The sequence below is a fragment of the Cutaneotrichosporon cavernicola genome, assembly GCF_030864355.1.
Source record: "Cutaneotrichosporon cavernicola HIS019 DNA, chromosome: 5".
Lineage (NCBI taxonomy): Eukaryota > Fungi > Basidiomycota > Tremellomycetes > Trichosporonales > Trichosporonaceae > Cutaneotrichosporon > Cutaneotrichosporon cavernicola.
The window spans coordinates 1,093,595-1,110,714 of NC_083397.1; the positions used below are offsets into that span (position 1 = coordinate 1,093,595).

Genomic DNA, 17,120 nt, shown 5'->3' on the forward strand with positions numbered 1-17,120 from the left:
AGGCAATGCCCCCGAAGTATGGATGTGGATGTCCTTCGACTTGTCAACATGGCAGCTGGTTGAAACCTATACATCTGTCCGCTAGCACGTGGATCTCAAACAGGTCACTGAGCCTACTAGACGCCCTGAAAGGCTGAATACGAATCGTACCGAATATGTGAGCAACGGCCCATCGGCAAGTGATGAGGACAAGGCTCAACCATCCCGACAATGGAGAAGCAACTGTCCGGTTACGTACATACAGCCGGACCATTGAAATGTGGAGCCCTCCTATCGCCCATCAACCCACCCAAGCCGGGTATGATCCCGCAGAGGAGTGCACCAGCCGCGGAGGGCCGCATCCGAATGTCAGCCCCTGACCCAATCCCAGCACCCATTGCCAGAGTATACAGTAAACGGTCTACAAATATACCACCATGGGACCCGAGTCTCGTTGATGGGAGGCATTGACAAGCTGCGAAGAAGCCCTCCCGTTCCCTCTCTCTACGCTTCGCCCAAGAGCCTGAGCCATCCGTGCCTTGTACCGAATTGTTCCGGCCGTGATATCTCGTAAACGCCCTGGTGGTCTTGCAATCATGTTAACTTGGTCGTTCGCCCACGCCTCCCAGTCGTCGTAAATCAGCTTCTCGGTACCTCGACTTTGGTGCATGTGGCCGAACACGACCAAAGGCGGGCGCACGCGCCACAGTTCCCGCAGGAGATGAGGGCAGCCCTTACCCCCTTCGTCGAGATGGCCACGCGGCGGACCATGTACAATGAAGAGATCCACATCGTCCGGCACAGTGTTGGTCCACACGTCCGTGGCCCTAGGATAATTGAACGCCCATGTATAGTACTGAATTGCGCCGCCCTTGACCGACTCGTACTTGGGCGTGAGTGGGCTCCCGTATACCTTGAGTGAGCGGCCGAGATGCGGGAACGATACGGTGGTGGACTCGTTGCACAGATACTTCAGGTCGTGCCATTCGAGGTCCTCCAGCCGCCCGCCCTGCTGGAACTTGGGGTTCTCGGCGATGTAGGATGGGTCAAGGATCCGGTCGTGGTTGCCGCCGATAACGATCTTGTGCGCGTGAGGAAGCGAGCCGAGCCAGTTGAGCTGTCCCTGCATCTCGTCGAACTTGCCGTAGTTGGCCATGTCGCCAGCATGGACAAGGAGGTCTCCGTCAGGTACATCGGGACACTGGAGATGGGTGTCGGAGACGCAGACAATCTTGATCTTATTCTTGTCCCCGTCCCCTTCGGCGATGTCGGTCATTGCGTGATCTCGAGGGCCACTCGGAGAGAATGTCGTCTTCGATAAGGTCGAGGGGGTGTGCTGGAGGGAAATTGGTGCATGATGATGCTATGTCCTGCCTGTAGTCACGTGAAATCACTGGTGAGCCTGATATCTCGGAGCCGAGGGGCGGTGCCAGGATGCATGCTTCCGAACAGTCCTTGCATGACGACGTCAGCGCCACGCAATCCATGCCGAGCTGTGCATTCATCCACAATGCATACCGCGATCATCTGAAAGTTTGGGGATGTCGAGAACCTCAGCGGTATTCTTTAATCACGTGTCTCATACCAAGTGGCCCAACTGTGGATGTGGGGTAATTCTCTGGGCTCTGGCGTCCCAAACGGGTTGCGCCGGATGTGCCTGGCCCAAACGGTGGCGACACACACCGACGACGCCTCAAATTGTTAGGGGAACCGGCTCGTGACCGGTTCGTGACCGGCTCCTTGACCGCATTGACCGGTGATACAGAACTACCAGATCAACCACTCAGATATCGGAACTACCGCCGCTGCTATTGTCCTCGCCCCTTCCCCTTTCACAGCGTAAGAGCGTTGCAGGTTTGAGGTGCAGCCACCGAGTTCAACGTCAGAGCAGACGTCAGTGTCAACCCCTGCTGTCAGTGAGAAGCTCGCCGAAGACAGCGTCCGTTCGGCGAGTAATGAGAGAAGCTAAGGAGTGTTCGGGCGCGGGGGTTGGTGGGGTTCGCACCGATCCCGTGGGGTTAGGGCTACGAGACGTTAGTCGGTACTGCCTCTCCATGAGTTATAACCGGTCGATGGGTCAGTGGTCGACCCCACCTCTCATCCCCGCAACACTCTGCACTCACCAACATGAAGATTGTGTACTGCGACGGTAGCGTCGTCGGTGTCAACCGCGGGAGTGAGTGGACCAAAGACATGGCTGACCGTAGACGATTGTTGGCCGCACATGCGGGACGACGGTGCGGTCGTGTGCCGCTTCTGTCGCCGTCCGGTTGGGAACAAGGCGTGACGTGCCAGGGAGTGGTCAAGTTCCATAGCCTGATGCAGTTGTGAGCATGTGAGCGGCTTTGGCTCTTGGAACGGAAGCATGCTTGTCCTGTTATGCTGTTGTTCTCAACTTGAGGGACCGCCTTGTTCAATTGTGTTTCGGCACATGCAAAGGACGACGTGACGGAAACCCCGTTCCTCAGCCACCGACGATTCGAAGCGGCGCGTGTGTGGATCGGGACGTCGACGGCGGTCCAACCGCACTGCTGGTTTGGCATGTGTTGATTCCGATGCAGCATTTGATAGCGCACGGACACCTTCGCGTCATCGAGGCGACCTGTATCGACTCGCACTTTCCACTCTCGGTATCTACTCCTTGGCAGGATGCCGACGTGAGGGTGAAGCAACCCCTCATGTGATAGTGCGAAGAGGTGCCGCCACCACACACTTGGACGACTCGACCTCCTTTATCAGATACCTTCCGCACATCTTGCCAGAGACTCCGCAAGCTTCCCCCGCGCGGCCAAGAGCTTTTAAAGACGAGAGGGCGCATCCTCTCCCCATCCTCACCGTCGCTCTGAATATCCTCACTACTCTGCCAACGTACCACAACCTCGATTCCCAACCAACATGAAGACCACCACCCCCGCACCACTCCTTTAGGAGCGCAGCTCGTGTAGTGGCGACCTTACTGGAGGCAACCGCGGATGTGAGTCGAGTTCGAGGGTGGTGGCAAACGAGTCAATGGGAGGTGGAGGTGGCTGTCGGACGACGCCGAAGCACAAAAGCGCTGACCATAGTCAGCTGCGTTCCCACCTTGCACAACGGGATGTGGTTGTGCATGTATTGCCAGAAGCACTTCTAGTACTAATCGCTGTAGTCTACGACTGTGCGAGAAAACTATTTACAATATAGAGCACAAACATGTAACACTAGTTTAAAACACAGCGGTTCTGAGGATTGGATGGGCTCATGTGGCGGGCTAATTGGTGGCGATGTACTGTACTGGTAAGTGTACTGATGAGCGTCTGACATTGCCCTCATCATCTTCAAGTGATTAGATCTCTGTCAGTTCCGTCACTGATTGTCAGTCCTGATCGCCTTCTTTCCGTTCAGAGGTGGGACAACTTGCTTCAGAGTGTGGCGGAGGATGAGATACAGGGTCCAGTCACCAAACATGATCGTTTTCAACCATCACATATGAGCGGTGTCGACACAATGTCAACCATCGACCATCATCTCCTTGGCATCAACAGCGCAAACAATTGCTGAGCATTGCCGCAGCATCATCAGCTAAGGCTCTAGCTGTATATCATGCTTGCCGGTTGAGTGTCGGCCGGCTCCTCATCCCTCACAATAGAACCAGCCTCCAGTCAACCGACCGGCAACTCTGCTCGACCGTCACTTCGCTCCACCACTACAATGGGTTTCTTTAGAAACAAATTCACTCGCAGCAAATCCTGCAACGTCAGGGTCTGCCAAGGCGACACCTTGGGCAGGAATCGTGGCCGTACGTGCTCTTTGTGACGATTGGCTAAACCCAGAACCCTGCGTGCCGATGTACATGTACTACGCTTGGTGCTGCGCCTACTGCGGGCGAGCCATGCCATCACCATAGAGCCGACATAATCAGGAATCCTCTTGGGGTGGGCTTTGCCTGTAGCCATATGGACCATGCAATTTCTTGACAATTGGAATATGTCCTTGACCGGGCATTTCTCTTAGGGAGAGTGTGAGGCTCGCCAAATATGCCTAGTATGAACGGATTTTCCATCTGTCTACAAGAACAAAGATTGTCTGTACCCAAGGGCAATCGAGGGAGTTGTGGCGTTCGTGTATGGACACTACATGCACTGGTGCGAAGGTGTGAACCAGCAACTAGGGCGCGAGTCCGCTGTGTGTCACCTCTATCATCGCACACCTGCCTCTTCCCCATCACTAGCACTTCCCTTTAACTTGACCCCCATCCTGTCACTTGCAGCCCCACCATCGTACCTCTCTCTACATTATTTCAACAACTATGACATACCTCCACAGCAACGGCCTCTCGAACGGTCGTCAGCCGGCCAGGTGTATGGGTGACAGTTACGGCCAGAACAACGGCAGTGAGTAGGGTACGGTTCACGTTAACTCGGGTTATTGCAAGTGGTTCGTCGTCAACGACAAGGTACGGTGTGCATTCTGCCTTCGCCCTTTCTGGGGTCGTCGGTGGTTCTAGGCCTGGTGAAGCAGTGGGACGCCATCACAGTACTGGGAAGACAATCGAGAGTGGAAGCGGTGGACTATGATTCAGGTTCTCGAACGATCCCATCGGGGTTAAGAACCAGGACGGGCCCAGATTCTGAGAGAACGGAGTTGACAGAACTGGTGCTGGCTGGCTTATAGACATCACAAATCCAAGACCTGTGAATGCTAGTCCGCTATAGCAATCGCGTTATCAAATGGATCTTGCGCAGTTAAGCAGTAGCTTCACAGGTTATCGTAGATTGAGAATGGGCCTGGGAGTAGGTGGCGCTTGAGACCGACGCGTGGATGGACTGGGTGCAAGTGTCGCGACTAAGAGACTCAGTGAGACAAACGATCAGGAATAGAGAGGGCTCCAATGTACAGGTTGGGCGGATGTACTGGGCGTGGCGCCACGGCAATACCACAAATTAACAGCATCCCTGGTCTTCCTGACAATTATGCACATATCTGCTAGCGGCGGACCAGACGCCGGTCTACTAATGCCTCTAACGGCAGGGAAAGAAAACTAATACATTCATGCTATGAACAACAACAGGAGAGAATGATACAGTCGACACGATCGCAGGCTGACCACGAGACAAGCGCCGTCGTTGTTTTGGAAGACTAGGACTAGGTAGGGCCGAGGTACTTGCGGCAGAACCAGCAGACGTAGACTCCACGATCATCGCGGATGGCAAAGCACCAGCCTGGGATTAGCTTAGTCAGCTCGGATAACTTACCCTTGGCGTTGTTGCCACTGAGGTCACCCGCACAGTCTACGATGGAGGTGGGCATGTTTGGTGGGTGGATGGGGTTATATATATGTATGTAGGAGACGTGGGATGAATTGACAGCCAGCCGTGTACGTCGTGCTGTTTGTGGCGGCCAGGGAACCGGGCGGCAAATGGTGAATGTGGTGGTGTGAGAATTAGAGATAAGCGGAGGAATGTTTATATATTCGCGGGAGGTGTTGTCAAGAGGTTTGAGGGGCCCACCAGGGCGGAGAGACAGTGAATTTGGCTTGCTCACGGCTTGCGCGACTGATTGCTTTGCATCTCAGCACCATTCCGAAGCGAACGGGGGGTGTTTTCTCCATCACGCACAGCCACTTGTTCAGAATCACTGTCAGATCCCTTGGCATGTTCTTTCGTGCCTCAGCCAAGGTGATGCTGGTCCATCCGCCGCGTGCCCACGCCATTCCTTTCATCATCCCGTCCACCCCAGATCACTGAGTCGAACGAACGGAAACCAAACGTCGAACGGGACATCAAGGACTCCCATTAGTGCCATGTTGAGTTGCGCCCATTCCCCCGCCGAAATAACCCTCACTCCTTCAGTCAATTGAGAGCATCCGTCGCGCCTGCCCACCGCCGCTGACACAAAACTGCCACGCAGCGGCACAGCTCGACAGCGTCACAACTGCTAACATGAAGATGAGCGCCGACACTTCCTAACCCTCTGAATAAGTAAGTGAGCGCCCCAGACGCGAACGGGCGCATGCGCGTCGTTGCTGAGAAATCACGTGACGTCAAGATACCTTTGTGTTAACGAGTAGGCAAGGTAGGAAAGTGGTTAATCCGCTAGTTTCAGGTTGCAGACGCATCCCGCGCTAGTCCTCCGGGGCATGGGTTCGAGTCCCATTCTTGTCAACAGCTTGCAGGGACAGCTGCAGAGTTCGTTTTGGTTTGGGTTTCGGTGAGTGGGGTATGAGGGCCCCCGCAGCCAGGTATCCAAGATCAACCCTGTTGATAGTAGTCATGGCAGCACTGCTGTATGATCCGAAACATAGAAGCGTAACCTGGAGCTTGGATTCGCGGTAGGAAGAATCGTGTCAGCGTGCGCGAGATTGCGACCTTCTAACTTCGAATAGGCCGGGTTCGACCGAAACATCTCCGCAGCCCGGACATAACACTCGTCAGCATGATCTCCGCGGCCGGGATCAGATTTTCGACCTCCACCGTTGGTGACGTGGAGCACATGCGTGACGGTGGTCTGTGCGGTGGCTGCAAGGACAAACCGGCCGCTTGAGCGGGCTTGCTCCCTGTGTGGATTGTTTTTGGTGTCGCTCAACTGAATGTGGACGGTGGACGGTGGGCATGCGCCTCCAGGTCATGTCGCATGGACCATTGCGGGTTGATAGAAGCGCACGGTGCTTACAGAAATAGTGGGGAGAGAGGGGAAGGGCCACAGCACCCGCAGGGTCAGGTGGCGCCACACTCCCCTTCGATCTCTCTCGTGCCTCTGAGCCCATCATCAAGTGCTGAGGGGCCAGCTGTTAGCGGTAAGCTTGGTCGCGTCAACTGCAATCGAGAGTCGGAGGTATGTCAGCAGTTGTTCCGTTCGAGCAGTGACTGTTGTTGTTGTCGTGGAGTGTGTGAGTGAAATGATGGTATTTGCCACCCACAGAAACCGAGTGCCTGGTTCCGGAATGGTTTGGGTGATCGAATTTTGCCACTGCCAATGACCATGACAACCAGCGGCCAGCGAATCCGCAGTTGATATCACAGCTTTTTTGTTCAGGCGGTGCATTACTTCCGACTCTCAAGGTACTGACTGCGGTGACGACATGGTGAGGATGAGGTGTGTGGGGGATTGTATCCCGGTCGTGCGTGGCCTTGGGAATGAGGCCACGTTTGAGCACGTCGTACTGTCAACAGGGCCGGGTTAACGCGTCCGCTCTATACGCTCTAAGATGACCGTCGGGCCCCGTGAGGTTAAGGCATTAGAGCTGAGGAAAGGTTGTAACCACGGGTGGATACGCGTTCTCTTGTACCTGAAGAGCCAATAAGGTTCCATTCCTAGCATTTTAGGACGCGATATTTTGTAATTACATTGGGTAATCATTATGGAAGCTCCATTAACAAACGCTTTTGACACCAGTGAGCATTCGAACCCATGAGCCTCTTAGGGGAAGGTGGGTAAGGGGGAAGGGAACAGGGCACAGTACTCGGCCGCTTGCACCTCGACCCCCAATAATTCGGCCAGCCCAACAGCCAGCCTAGCATCGTCTAAGGTCAGGTCCCGGCTTTGAGGATTGTTTAAAATGCTGACAGCCACGACCACATCATCCTCTTCTCTCACTCACAACTTCTTCAACCTACAAGCTTACCAACACAAACAACGCGCATAGCGCCTCTACATTCGCCCACTTCCAGGCGTTTATGTTCTCTAACAGTCTCTGTTCAGCGCACAACTCCCATCGGTGAGTATAGGCGTCAGCCTTCATCGGCCTCACCTTCCTCGTTGCCGACAACTCGCTGACCTTCGCAGCGGCATCCTCCACACCGCCGCGACCCCGCTTATAGCGTACTAATTGCCCTACTACCACCTCGGACATCTTCACTTTCATAAACCAATAATGTCGCCCGCTGCTCTCCACATCAACGGTCACCACGACTCGTTCTCGGTTCCTAACGGTACCGTGAACCAGGCAAAGGTGCACCCGAGTGCCCGCCGTGCTCCTGCCGGCGGCCTCATCAAGGTCGACAGTGACAACACTCTCTACGAGGATGGTGGTATCAAGGCCCGCTACACGGACCGGGGTGCCGACGTCGTCAGTGAGTATCTCAACCTTTCGAGCAAGGAACGTGTGCTAACTCTTATCAGAGGACGCGGATGGGAGGCTCAAGGTCACCAAGACTGAGAAGACCTTTGAGTTCTACACTAAGTCTAACGTCGGTCGTGTTGGGTGAGTCAATGCTTCTTCCTTCTTAACATGGGTTCGCTGACCGAACAAGCCTTATGCTCGTCGGTATTGGCGGCAACAATGGCACGACCGTCATGGCGACCAACCTCGCTAACAAGCACAACATCTCGTGGCACACCAAGAACGGCGAGCAGCAGCCCAACTACATCGGCTCGCTCGTTCGTGCCTCGACCGTCGCGCTCGGCACCGACCCCGAGACTGGCAAGCAGGTCTACGTCCCGATCTCGGACATGCTCCCGATGGTCCACCCCAACGACTTTGTCATTGGCGGCTGGGACATCTCGGGCGTCTCCATGGACAAGGCCATGGCTCGCGGCAAGGTCCTCGACTACGACCTCCAGCGCCAGCTCGCCCCTTACATGAAGGAGTACAAGCCGATGCCCTCGATCTACTACCCCGACTTCATCGCCGCCAACCAGGCTGACCGTGCCGACAACGTCATCCCCGGCGAGGACAAGCAGGCCCACCTTGAGCACATCCGCAAGGACATCCGCGATTTCAAGGCTGCCAACCAGCTCGACAACGTAATCGTCCTCTGGACCGCCAACACTGAGCGCTACGCCGACATCATCCCCGGTATCAACGACACGGCTGAGAACCTCCTCAACGCCATCAAGACGTCGCACGACGAGGTCTCGCCGTCGACCATCTTCGCCGTCGCCGCGATCCTCGAGGGCATGCCCTTCATCAACGGCTCGCCCCAGAACACCTTCGTCCCGGGCTGCATCGAGCTCGCTGAGCAGAAGAAGGCTTTCATCAGTGGTGACGACTTCAAGTCGGGCCAGACCAAGGTCAAGTCGGTCCTTGCCGAGTTCCTCGTCAACGCCGGTATCAAGCCCCTCTCGATCTCGTCGTACAACCACCTCGGCAACAACGATGGCAAGAACCTCTCGTCGGCCAAGCAGTTCCGCTCCAAGGAGATCTCCAAGTCGTCGGTTGTTGACGACATGGTCGCCGCCAACCCGGTCCTCTTCAAGACTGCCGCTGACCTCACTGAGGAGACGGGTGTCGTCACCAAGAAAGGCGAGCACCCCGACCACATCGTCGTCATCAAGCACGTCCCGGCCGTCGGCGACTCGAAGCGTGCCATTGACGAGTACTACTCGGAGCTCCTCATGGGCGGACGCAACGTCATGAACATCTTCAACGAGTGCGAGGACTCGCTCCTTGCGACTCCCCTCATCTTCGACCTGGCGATCCTGGCCGACCTCCTCACCCGTGTTACCTACCGTGAGGTCCCCAAGGCAGGTGAGGCTGGCGAGTTCCAGCCCCTCTACTCGGTGCTCTCGCTCCTCAGCTACATGCTCAAGGCGCCGCTCGTCAAGCCCGGCACCGACGTTGTCAACTCGCTCAACCGCCAGCGCAACGCCCTCGACCAGTTCCTCAAGGCTTGCATTGGCCTCGAGCACCAGGGCGACCTCCTCCTCGAGACCCGTGTCTGGTAGAGGATGTCGTTGATGACTCCCGAATCTCGCAGATAGGAAATGTTCTTCGCTCAATCTTATTTGACGTGGCCTTCGAACTATTTTTTTTTATGCAGTAATGCGAACACACTGACGGGACGTAGATGTTCTGGATGGATTATGAGCCGGCGAAGCAATCCGAGCGATGGAGATGGAGAGGGCGCCTTGAGGGTAGTAGTCACATCACTATCACCACTCGTTGAACAAGATACAAAGTGCATCCAGCATGCTACCGGTCTAATCTATAGTAGCGCTGGCGTTGCGCATCGAACCTCACCTCCGGGGAGGGGCCGGAAGCGCCTGCCTCAGGTCCTCCGGTGGGATGGGAGTTCCACCACGCGGCGTCTGGCTCGCGGTGACGGGCGTGCTGGTGCCGCTAGGGCCGAACGACGCCACGGGTGGGATGTCGTTCTGATTCTCGCCGTTGCAAGTGGCGGTGATGTATGCGCTGGTGTCAGCTTTGGTAGCCGTCACAGGTGTGAGGGAGGACAAAGGTCAGGAGAGATCTAAGAAGGGAACCTTATACCAGCCTGGGCTGCTGCTCCCAGCAGACAGAATGGCATGGGGTAGCGCCAACCCCGCCTGCGATTCGACATCTCTCTGTTCTGCCCCCAGATCTCCAGCCTCGCCTCGTCACCCTCGGTCAGACTCACTTGAAGAAATGCCGCCAGCTCGCCTTGGACGGCGTAAAGTGCCCTCCGGTGTGGTACTCGACGCGCGAGTTCTCGCACGCGTCGATGAGGCTACGCGAACGCTCCTCGCTCACGACCACGTCAGTGCGCCCGATGACGTGCAGCACAGGCACTCTGGCGGGGATAGGGAAGTAGGGAGCAAAGTCTGGGATCTCGGACGACGGTGCGAATCCTCCAACGGCAATGACGAACTTGGGCACCGGAAGGGCGGGCTCGGCGGGCCATCCGGCGTTCAGGCCAGGCTTGGCGAGCAGCGCGGCAACAAGCGATGCCATGCACGCGCCCTGGCTGAAGCCAATGATACCGTCAAAGGGGCCGTTCTTGACCATAAAATCGTGGATGTACGCAATACTCTCGTCGATCCGGCGGTACACCTTCCTATCGCTGTCGGTGAGCCACCACGCACGAGGGGTAGTTTCGGGAGTCTGCTGCTCTTCCTCGGTGGTCGCGTTCGAGGCGAACTGGTCCAGGTTCTGGTTCCAGGGCATATCGGCCTTGAGCACGATGATGGGCGGCTCGAGGAAGACGAACTCGGCGTTCTTGGCCGTCTTACGCACCGCGCCGAGCTGAGATTAGCTGAGGTAGGATGGTGTTTCACCTGCTTTGAGTAGATGTTTGCGTTCTGCGTGAACCCGCAGAGGGCGAGGACGCGGATATTAGTGGCCATCACGACGGACTGTATGAAGTGGAGAGAGGGAAAGTACAAGTTCGCGATGTTGACGACTTGCGATGGGGAAATGGGGTTTTGGGTAGCTACTTTGTGGGGTACCCCGCGGCGCGTGTAAGGCGCAGCAGGTTTTGCGTCTCATACGGTGAACCGCCACTATGAATGCATGTTCTTATCTGCTAGACTGCGAAGAGACAGTGGGCTGCATACCAGAAAGGATGGTTATGTATGCATTGGAGCAGTTCGATATGGAAAGTGCGGTGTATGTGTTGCCCTCAGGGGCCCAGATGTGCGGATGTCAAGCCTGAAAACTACATACTCGCCAAGGTGACCAGCTGGCCAAAGGAATTCGGGCCCAATGTAAACCCCAACCGAGTGGAGGTTTCTCTCCATCCACCATGTCGGACGCGGCGGCCTCGGGCTCCGGCAGCGGCAAAAAGAACAACGAGTGCGTCAACTCTGGACACGCTAACAGCAGCAATGACTACTACTTCAACTTCTATGCGTCGCTGCAGAACCAGTACGTCGTGCGGGTGCGATGCCGCAGACAACCTTCCCAACTACCAACGAGGATGCGCTCGATACAGGCTTGCCTTCCCAGTTGTCAGCTAACACCAGGGCTAACATGATTGGCGACGTCTGCCGTACCGGCACGTATCGCAAGGCGATATTAGGCAATGCGGCGGTCGCGATCCAGGACAAGACGGTTCTGGACCTTGGAGCGGGTGGGTTTTGCGTCGTCCGAGGAACTGGGAGGGCGTGACTGTGTGCGAGCGTGCGACGTGGCTGGGGCGAGGCAGCAGGTCTGGCGGGTCCTCGGCACCTCTATGGACACACTGTCAGCGGACTCGGCGATGAGCGATCATGACTAACACCAGGCTCCGGGATCCTGTCTTACATGGCCGCGCAGGCTGGCGCCAAGGAGGTCATTGCCCTCGAGGCGTCGAGCATGGCCGAGAAGATCCAGATTGTGAGTCACTGCTGAGTGAAGAGCGTGAGCAAGGCCGAAGGGATTGCGGATTAAGGAGGTGGCCTTGTTCCTTGTTCGCGCATCTCGCCCCGGGTCCCGGGGGTTCCTCCTTGCAGTCCGCTTCCTCGCTGCCATCACTTTGGGCGTGGCTAACCCCAGCTCGTCGACCAGGCGAACCGTGGCGGGTCAAACCCCCACATCCGCGGGCGCGTGCGCATCGTCCGCGGCATGGTCGAGGACAAGGGCGTGCAAGCCGACGTGCTGCGCAGCGGTAAGGTCGACACGATTGTGTCCGAACCGATCGGCGTGATGCTCCTCCACGAGCGAATGGTGAGTAGAGTGTGGTGTTGGCGAGCCTGTTGCTCAGCTGGTCTCTTTTGCCTTGCAGCTGGCAATTCGCCGGCCTGGCTTACACTCGTCCGATCGCTCCGCTCACACCAGGTCGAGTCCTTCCTCTTAGCCCGCGACCTCTTCCTCAAGCCTGGTGGCTCCATATTGCCGTCTGCAGGCAGTATATTCTTCGCCCCCTTCTCTGACGAGGGTCTGTACAACGAGACGGAGCAGAAAGCGCAGTTCTTCAACCAGACGCTCTTCGGGACCGACTATTCGGCGCTGTACGAGGTCGCGCGCGCCGAAGCCTTTGCGCAGCCCGTCATCGGTATCTTCCCGCCAGGGACGCTGATGGGTCACGCTGCCCCGCCTCAGACCTTCGACTTCTACACGTGCACGCGCGAGGACCTGCTCGACTTTACTGTTCATCTCGAATTTGTGGCAACCCGCACGGCTGTCATGCACGGCCTCGCGAGCTGGTTTGACCTCGACTTTGAGGCGAGTGTCAAGGACCGGCCCAGTGACGAGGTACCGGGCGATGCGGAGGCTGAGGCAGCGTGGGAGTACCCCGTTACCCAAGCGTGGCCGTGGAGTGCCGAGCCGCCGCTCAACCCCAACCCGCCGCCTGAGGCGCCGCGCCGCGGCGTCAAGGTCAGCATGTCGACGGGTCCGAATGCGCTGCGCACACACTGGCAACAAGCGCGCCTGATCCTCCCCGAGCCTCTTGCCGTCAACAGATCTGAACGCGTTGTCGGGACCATCCGGTTCAAGGTCAACGAGTCGCGGTCGTACGACCTCACCCTCGACGTCGCCGTCGATCGGGGAGGCGAAGCGCCGCACTCCAACCTCCTCCGCCGGACCGCTACCTTCAACTTATCGCAGCAGACGTTCAAGTGAGTCCCTCTGCCTGCTTCACTGACCCCAGCTACTCGTACACTGGCGATCCGATCCCGGGCCTCGCCTCATAGATCCGCACATGTACACCTCGCATCAGTATATCAATGGCACATGGACTTTGAAATGGCTTATCGGGCTTATCGTGGTGCTGCGCCGCTATTGCGGCGGCAGAGCATGAGGATGCGAGCCGAATGAGCCGAATCCAAATCCAGGCGAGCCGAAATACGACCCGGCATGCGGGCGCGGGAGTTAAGCGGAGCAGCGCTAGCGGCGTCGTACGTCTCGTCCTGGTCGCTATCGAAGGGGGGAGAGAGAAAGAGGCCCCCGATAACGGGGGATAGCACGGGTTTAAAGGGAGGGCAACGACGCCGACCCCCGCTCTGCTCCATCTGGATCTCTTGAGCTGCTCTCCCAGCATTCCACTAATGTGCGTGTGTAGGAGGATCAGCAGATCCAGATCGGCCTCACCTCGGTCCAACCCAGGCACCGCGCCCTTGTCTGAGTCAGTCTTGTCTCCATCGAGATACCCTCAGAGCCTGAGAACCAAACCAGCAGGTTATCGGGTCAGCAGCATGCAGTCATGATTGCATCGATACAATGAGCGTGGGACGGCGAGACGGCAAGCTTGTAACAGGCCACGGCGTGCAGAGTTCGTTTTCGTAAAGAGGGTAAAGGTAAAGGTAAGCGTGATGACGTGGGCCTGGAATCAACATGAGCAAACAAGGTTGGCGGCGTACTTTTCAGGACAGGGCCGCGGAGGGTTAAGCTGCGTTCGCCACCTTTGCCTGCAGCGGGCGGCGCTTTGGCGCGTGCTTGGCATGTTTGGCTGGATTGTCGACGCGCTTCACCCGGCGCTTCTTGGGAAGCGTCAGTTTCAGGACCTTGGGCTGGCACGAGGGAATGTCGCGAGGGTTGGCGTCGGCGTGGACGTATGTGTTGGTCTTGGTCATGGAGGTATGGATGTGGGTGGCGCCGGTGTTTCTGTCGACATGGGAGGTGCTGGAATCCACGTTATTGTCGGCGTTGACATTGGTCTTGGTCATGGTGTAGGGGCCGACGCTGGAGCCGTGACTAGCGCCGCTAGCGCTGCCATTGAGTCGGAGCGAGCTCGTCGTGGGGCGAGGAGGAGCGCGGTCACCCTTGCGCGGGCTACCGCGCACGAGGGCAAACGTCGGTACGTTGATTGCGCGGTAGAGGTCGCTGGTGGACGATCGAGCCGGGGTAGAGAAATACGATCCGAGCGTAAAGGTGGGCGTGGCAGTTGCGCGGAGGGCAGGGATATCGTTGTCGCCAGCGTCAGTCTCTTCGTCACTACTTGCGTCGGCGTCAAACACGTCGTGATCAGCGTTAGGTTCGTCGGTTGATCCGTGGACGCCGCAGTAGTCGTCCCACGAAACGAGCTTGAGGGTGGAGGAGGTCATGGCGCGGAAAGGAGGGGAGGAGAATCGAGGAGGACGTGTGGAAGGTGTGGTAAGCAGGAGAGGGGGGGGAAATAGTCGTCGAAGGCGTGTATGGATACGATACGGGGCAGTCGTAAAGCTCGTAATGGCGTGATGAGTGAGAGCTGCAGAACGACAGGCCGAGGCCAGCTCGAGCCAGGAGGCAGAGTCAAAAGAGAACGGACAGACGGCAGACGGCGGATGTTGTGGATCCAAAGAATAATTAAAAGTTTGGTATGTGCGCCCATTATTCTATGGGTATGTTTGGTGGTATAGGTATGGTACTTGCGGCTCGTGCGTTTGTTTATATCTGCACGGATCCCTGTGCAGTCAAGTCTGGTCCATCCATGGCCCATTGTCCATGTCTTAACCCAATAACGCCACATACCGCTGCATACATCTGGATCGGTAGGATCTCGTGACTAGTGAATCAAGAGCTGCGTCTAGCTCGGACGATGGCGGCGAGACGGCTGTTGTCAAATGACGGGGTTGTGGATGTAGGATGGGGCCGTGTGGTGCTCCGCGCTAGAATGGAAGAGAGTTTACAGTAGGGATAAACACTGTGCTGATACGTTTATGCCCCTGGGGTATGACAACATATTGGGTGTGTCACTCGGTGACGCGCAAGACCGAGCACAAAAAACAAAGCACAGAGCTCACAGCGCCCTTGCGTATTCATAATCGCTGATTGCTGAAACGCGCTCCCAACTCTAATGGCCACTTGAAGCATCAGTCCCAAAGTCGGGCTCAGTGGCATGATCCAAAGTAAGCAAGCTCAGCGCCACCCCGGATATCGGCACCGGTGCCTCTTGGCCTTGGGCCCAGAAAGCAGAGACCAGCCTCAGACGTCACAGAGTGGTGCATGGCAGCCAGTTGCTCTTCGAGTTGGACTGTGCCTCGCTGATCAGATCAGGGGGAAGACTTGGCAGCTGACCCAACCTCGTTTCAGCTTTTAGTTTGCTCCATTACTCAGTCACGCAAAACGACGTATCAAGGGTGGACGAGTGGATGTCCGTTCTGCTGATCTGCTGTTAACCGTGATCCGGGGCGGTGACTAGTTTATTTTCGTGCATAAGTGTAGATAGTGAGCGAATGTGGATTGCCTGACAACCGGATGACACGTGTGTGCATGCTGAATGGGTGTCTGGCCTTGATCCTCGACAGGATCGACATAGTTCCAGGTGTCCGCTCGGCCTGGCCATCTGGCCCTTACACATCCCTCGCACTAACTACCTACCTCCCTTACTTACCACGGTCAGCTGCTATTATTCCTGGCTACCATGGCTTTTAACCGCCCTGCAAAGTGGCGCATAGAGACCATGACACGGGCACAGGTTCATATGCTGAATGGGTCTCCGCAGCCCTCGGCCTCGGGGGAATCGGCTGCACCCCGAAGCCGTCACCTTCCTCTGGGCCCCCGACCCAATTCCCCCGCGGCTTCGTCCTCAACTGCCACCAAAATTGAACAGTGTGTCCGGCGCCGCTCTGACCCTGTGCCCTGTCCGGGTTGACCGCCCAGCCAATCGGTCTCTATCCCCGTGTCACCACCATGCGCATGCCGTCACGCCGAATTCCAACCCCCGGTGCCCCGCCCGCACTGCATTTAAGCCTCGCTGACTGTCCGGACATGTTGCTGTGCCAAACGTTCGCAGTATGAGAATTAAATGACTTGGTGTGCTTTCATACTTGGATTGCTCTTCCTGGTCCTCTCTTGTTAATGGCAGCTGCGGTACGTATCCCGATGAGCTGGGACTTGGGGTGTCTCAGATCCAAGGCTCATTGGGTATGGCATGACGTGAGAAGTCTATTGAGATATGGAATTGTTGGAAGGTGGATTAGGACTTGGCTATTGGAAGGATTAAGACTGCCATGCATTCAGGGTAGATGTAAGGTGTTAGGCTACGTCAGGGTTTAGATGAGGGCGAATCACCATTACGGATTGACACTTGGTCACTACTCTCTGGTTCTCCTCTTCTGCCTCTTTCTGCTTTTAATGCTAACCTCTGGTCTTGTACCTTCACCAAGAACGGATTTTCCTTGTCTGGCAACTAAGAGTACCCAGCATTGGTGGTGATGTGGTGCCTCTCACATCTTTGATGCAGCCAATGTAGCCAATGTTAGCTACCACTTACCTACCACCCACACCTGCCACTGGTCACTTGCTTGCCTCTGACCGTCTCCCGTTACACAACTACCTATCCTATCACGCAAAGCCTTCCTTACGCATCCATCCTTTCTTTTGCCTTGGTTGGTCACATTATCACACAGTCTCATCTCTCTCTCATCTATTACTCTACATCTACTACTTTACTTTGCATTCGACAGTCAGCAACATCCCCCCTGTATCATAAACCACGTCGACACGCGTAGGTTCAATTCCTCGAATTCGGCCCAGTTACATATACCCTGGCTCTGTCCTTAACTGCTGCTACCACTGCAGACAAACTCGCCACGCAAGCCGCCACCGCAACACAATCTTCCATCCC

The 17,120-nt window shown here is 56.5% G+C and overlaps 5 protein-coding genes across 5 annotated transcripts; 2 read left to right on the forward strand and 3 right to left on the reverse strand.

The window, feature by feature from the left end:
• Positions 1–400: 400 nt before the first annotated feature.
• On the reverse strand, positions 401–1,255 carry CcaverHIS019_0504390 (uncharacterized protein; the record flags this gene model as incomplete). Its single annotated transcript, XM_060601598.1, has 1 exon — positions 401–1,255. One exon carries the CDS (start codon positions 1,253–1,255, stop codon positions 401–403), a length of 855 nt encoding a protein of 284 aa, XP_060458076.1.
• Positions 1,256–7,828: 6,573 nt separating this feature from the next.
• Positions 7,829–9,621, forward strand: INO1 (uncharacterized protein; the record flags this gene model as incomplete). Its single annotated transcript, XM_060601599.1, has 3 exons — positions 7,829–8,027; positions 8,077–8,158; positions 8,208–9,621. 3 exons carry the CDS (start codon positions 7,829–7,831, stop codon positions 9,619–9,621), a joined length of 1,695 nt encoding a protein of 564 aa, XP_060458077.1.
• Positions 9,622–9,912: 291 nt separating this feature from the next.
• Positions 9,913–10,998, reverse strand: FSH3 (uncharacterized protein; the record flags this gene model as incomplete). The annotated part of the gene is made up of 3 exons (XM_060601601.1): positions 9,913–10,087; positions 10,293–10,897; positions 10,930–10,998. 3 exons carry the CDS (start codon positions 10,996–10,998, stop codon positions 9,913–9,915), a joined length of 849 nt encoding a protein of 282 aa, XP_060458078.1.
• Positions 10,999–11,396: 398 nt separating this feature from the next.
• Positions 11,397–13,266, forward strand: CcaverHIS019_0504420 (uncharacterized protein; the record flags this gene model as incomplete). The annotated part of the gene is made up of 7 exons (XM_060601602.1): positions 11,397–11,446; positions 11,477–11,518; positions 11,617–11,723; positions 11,877–11,968; positions 12,128–12,298; positions 12,410–13,191; positions 13,224–13,266. 7 exons carry the CDS (start codon positions 11,397–11,399, stop codon positions 13,264–13,266), a joined length of 1,287 nt encoding a protein of 428 aa, XP_060458079.1.
• Positions 13,267–13,956: 690 nt separating this feature from the next.
• CcaverHIS019_0504430 (uncharacterized protein) lies at positions 13,957–14,616 on the reverse strand (the record flags this gene model as incomplete). Its single annotated transcript, XM_060601603.1, has 1 exon — positions 13,957–14,616. One exon carries the CDS (start codon positions 14,614–14,616, stop codon positions 13,957–13,959), a length of 660 nt encoding a protein of 219 aa, XP_060458080.1.
• Between the last annotated feature and the right edge of the window lie 2,504 nt (positions 14,617–17,120).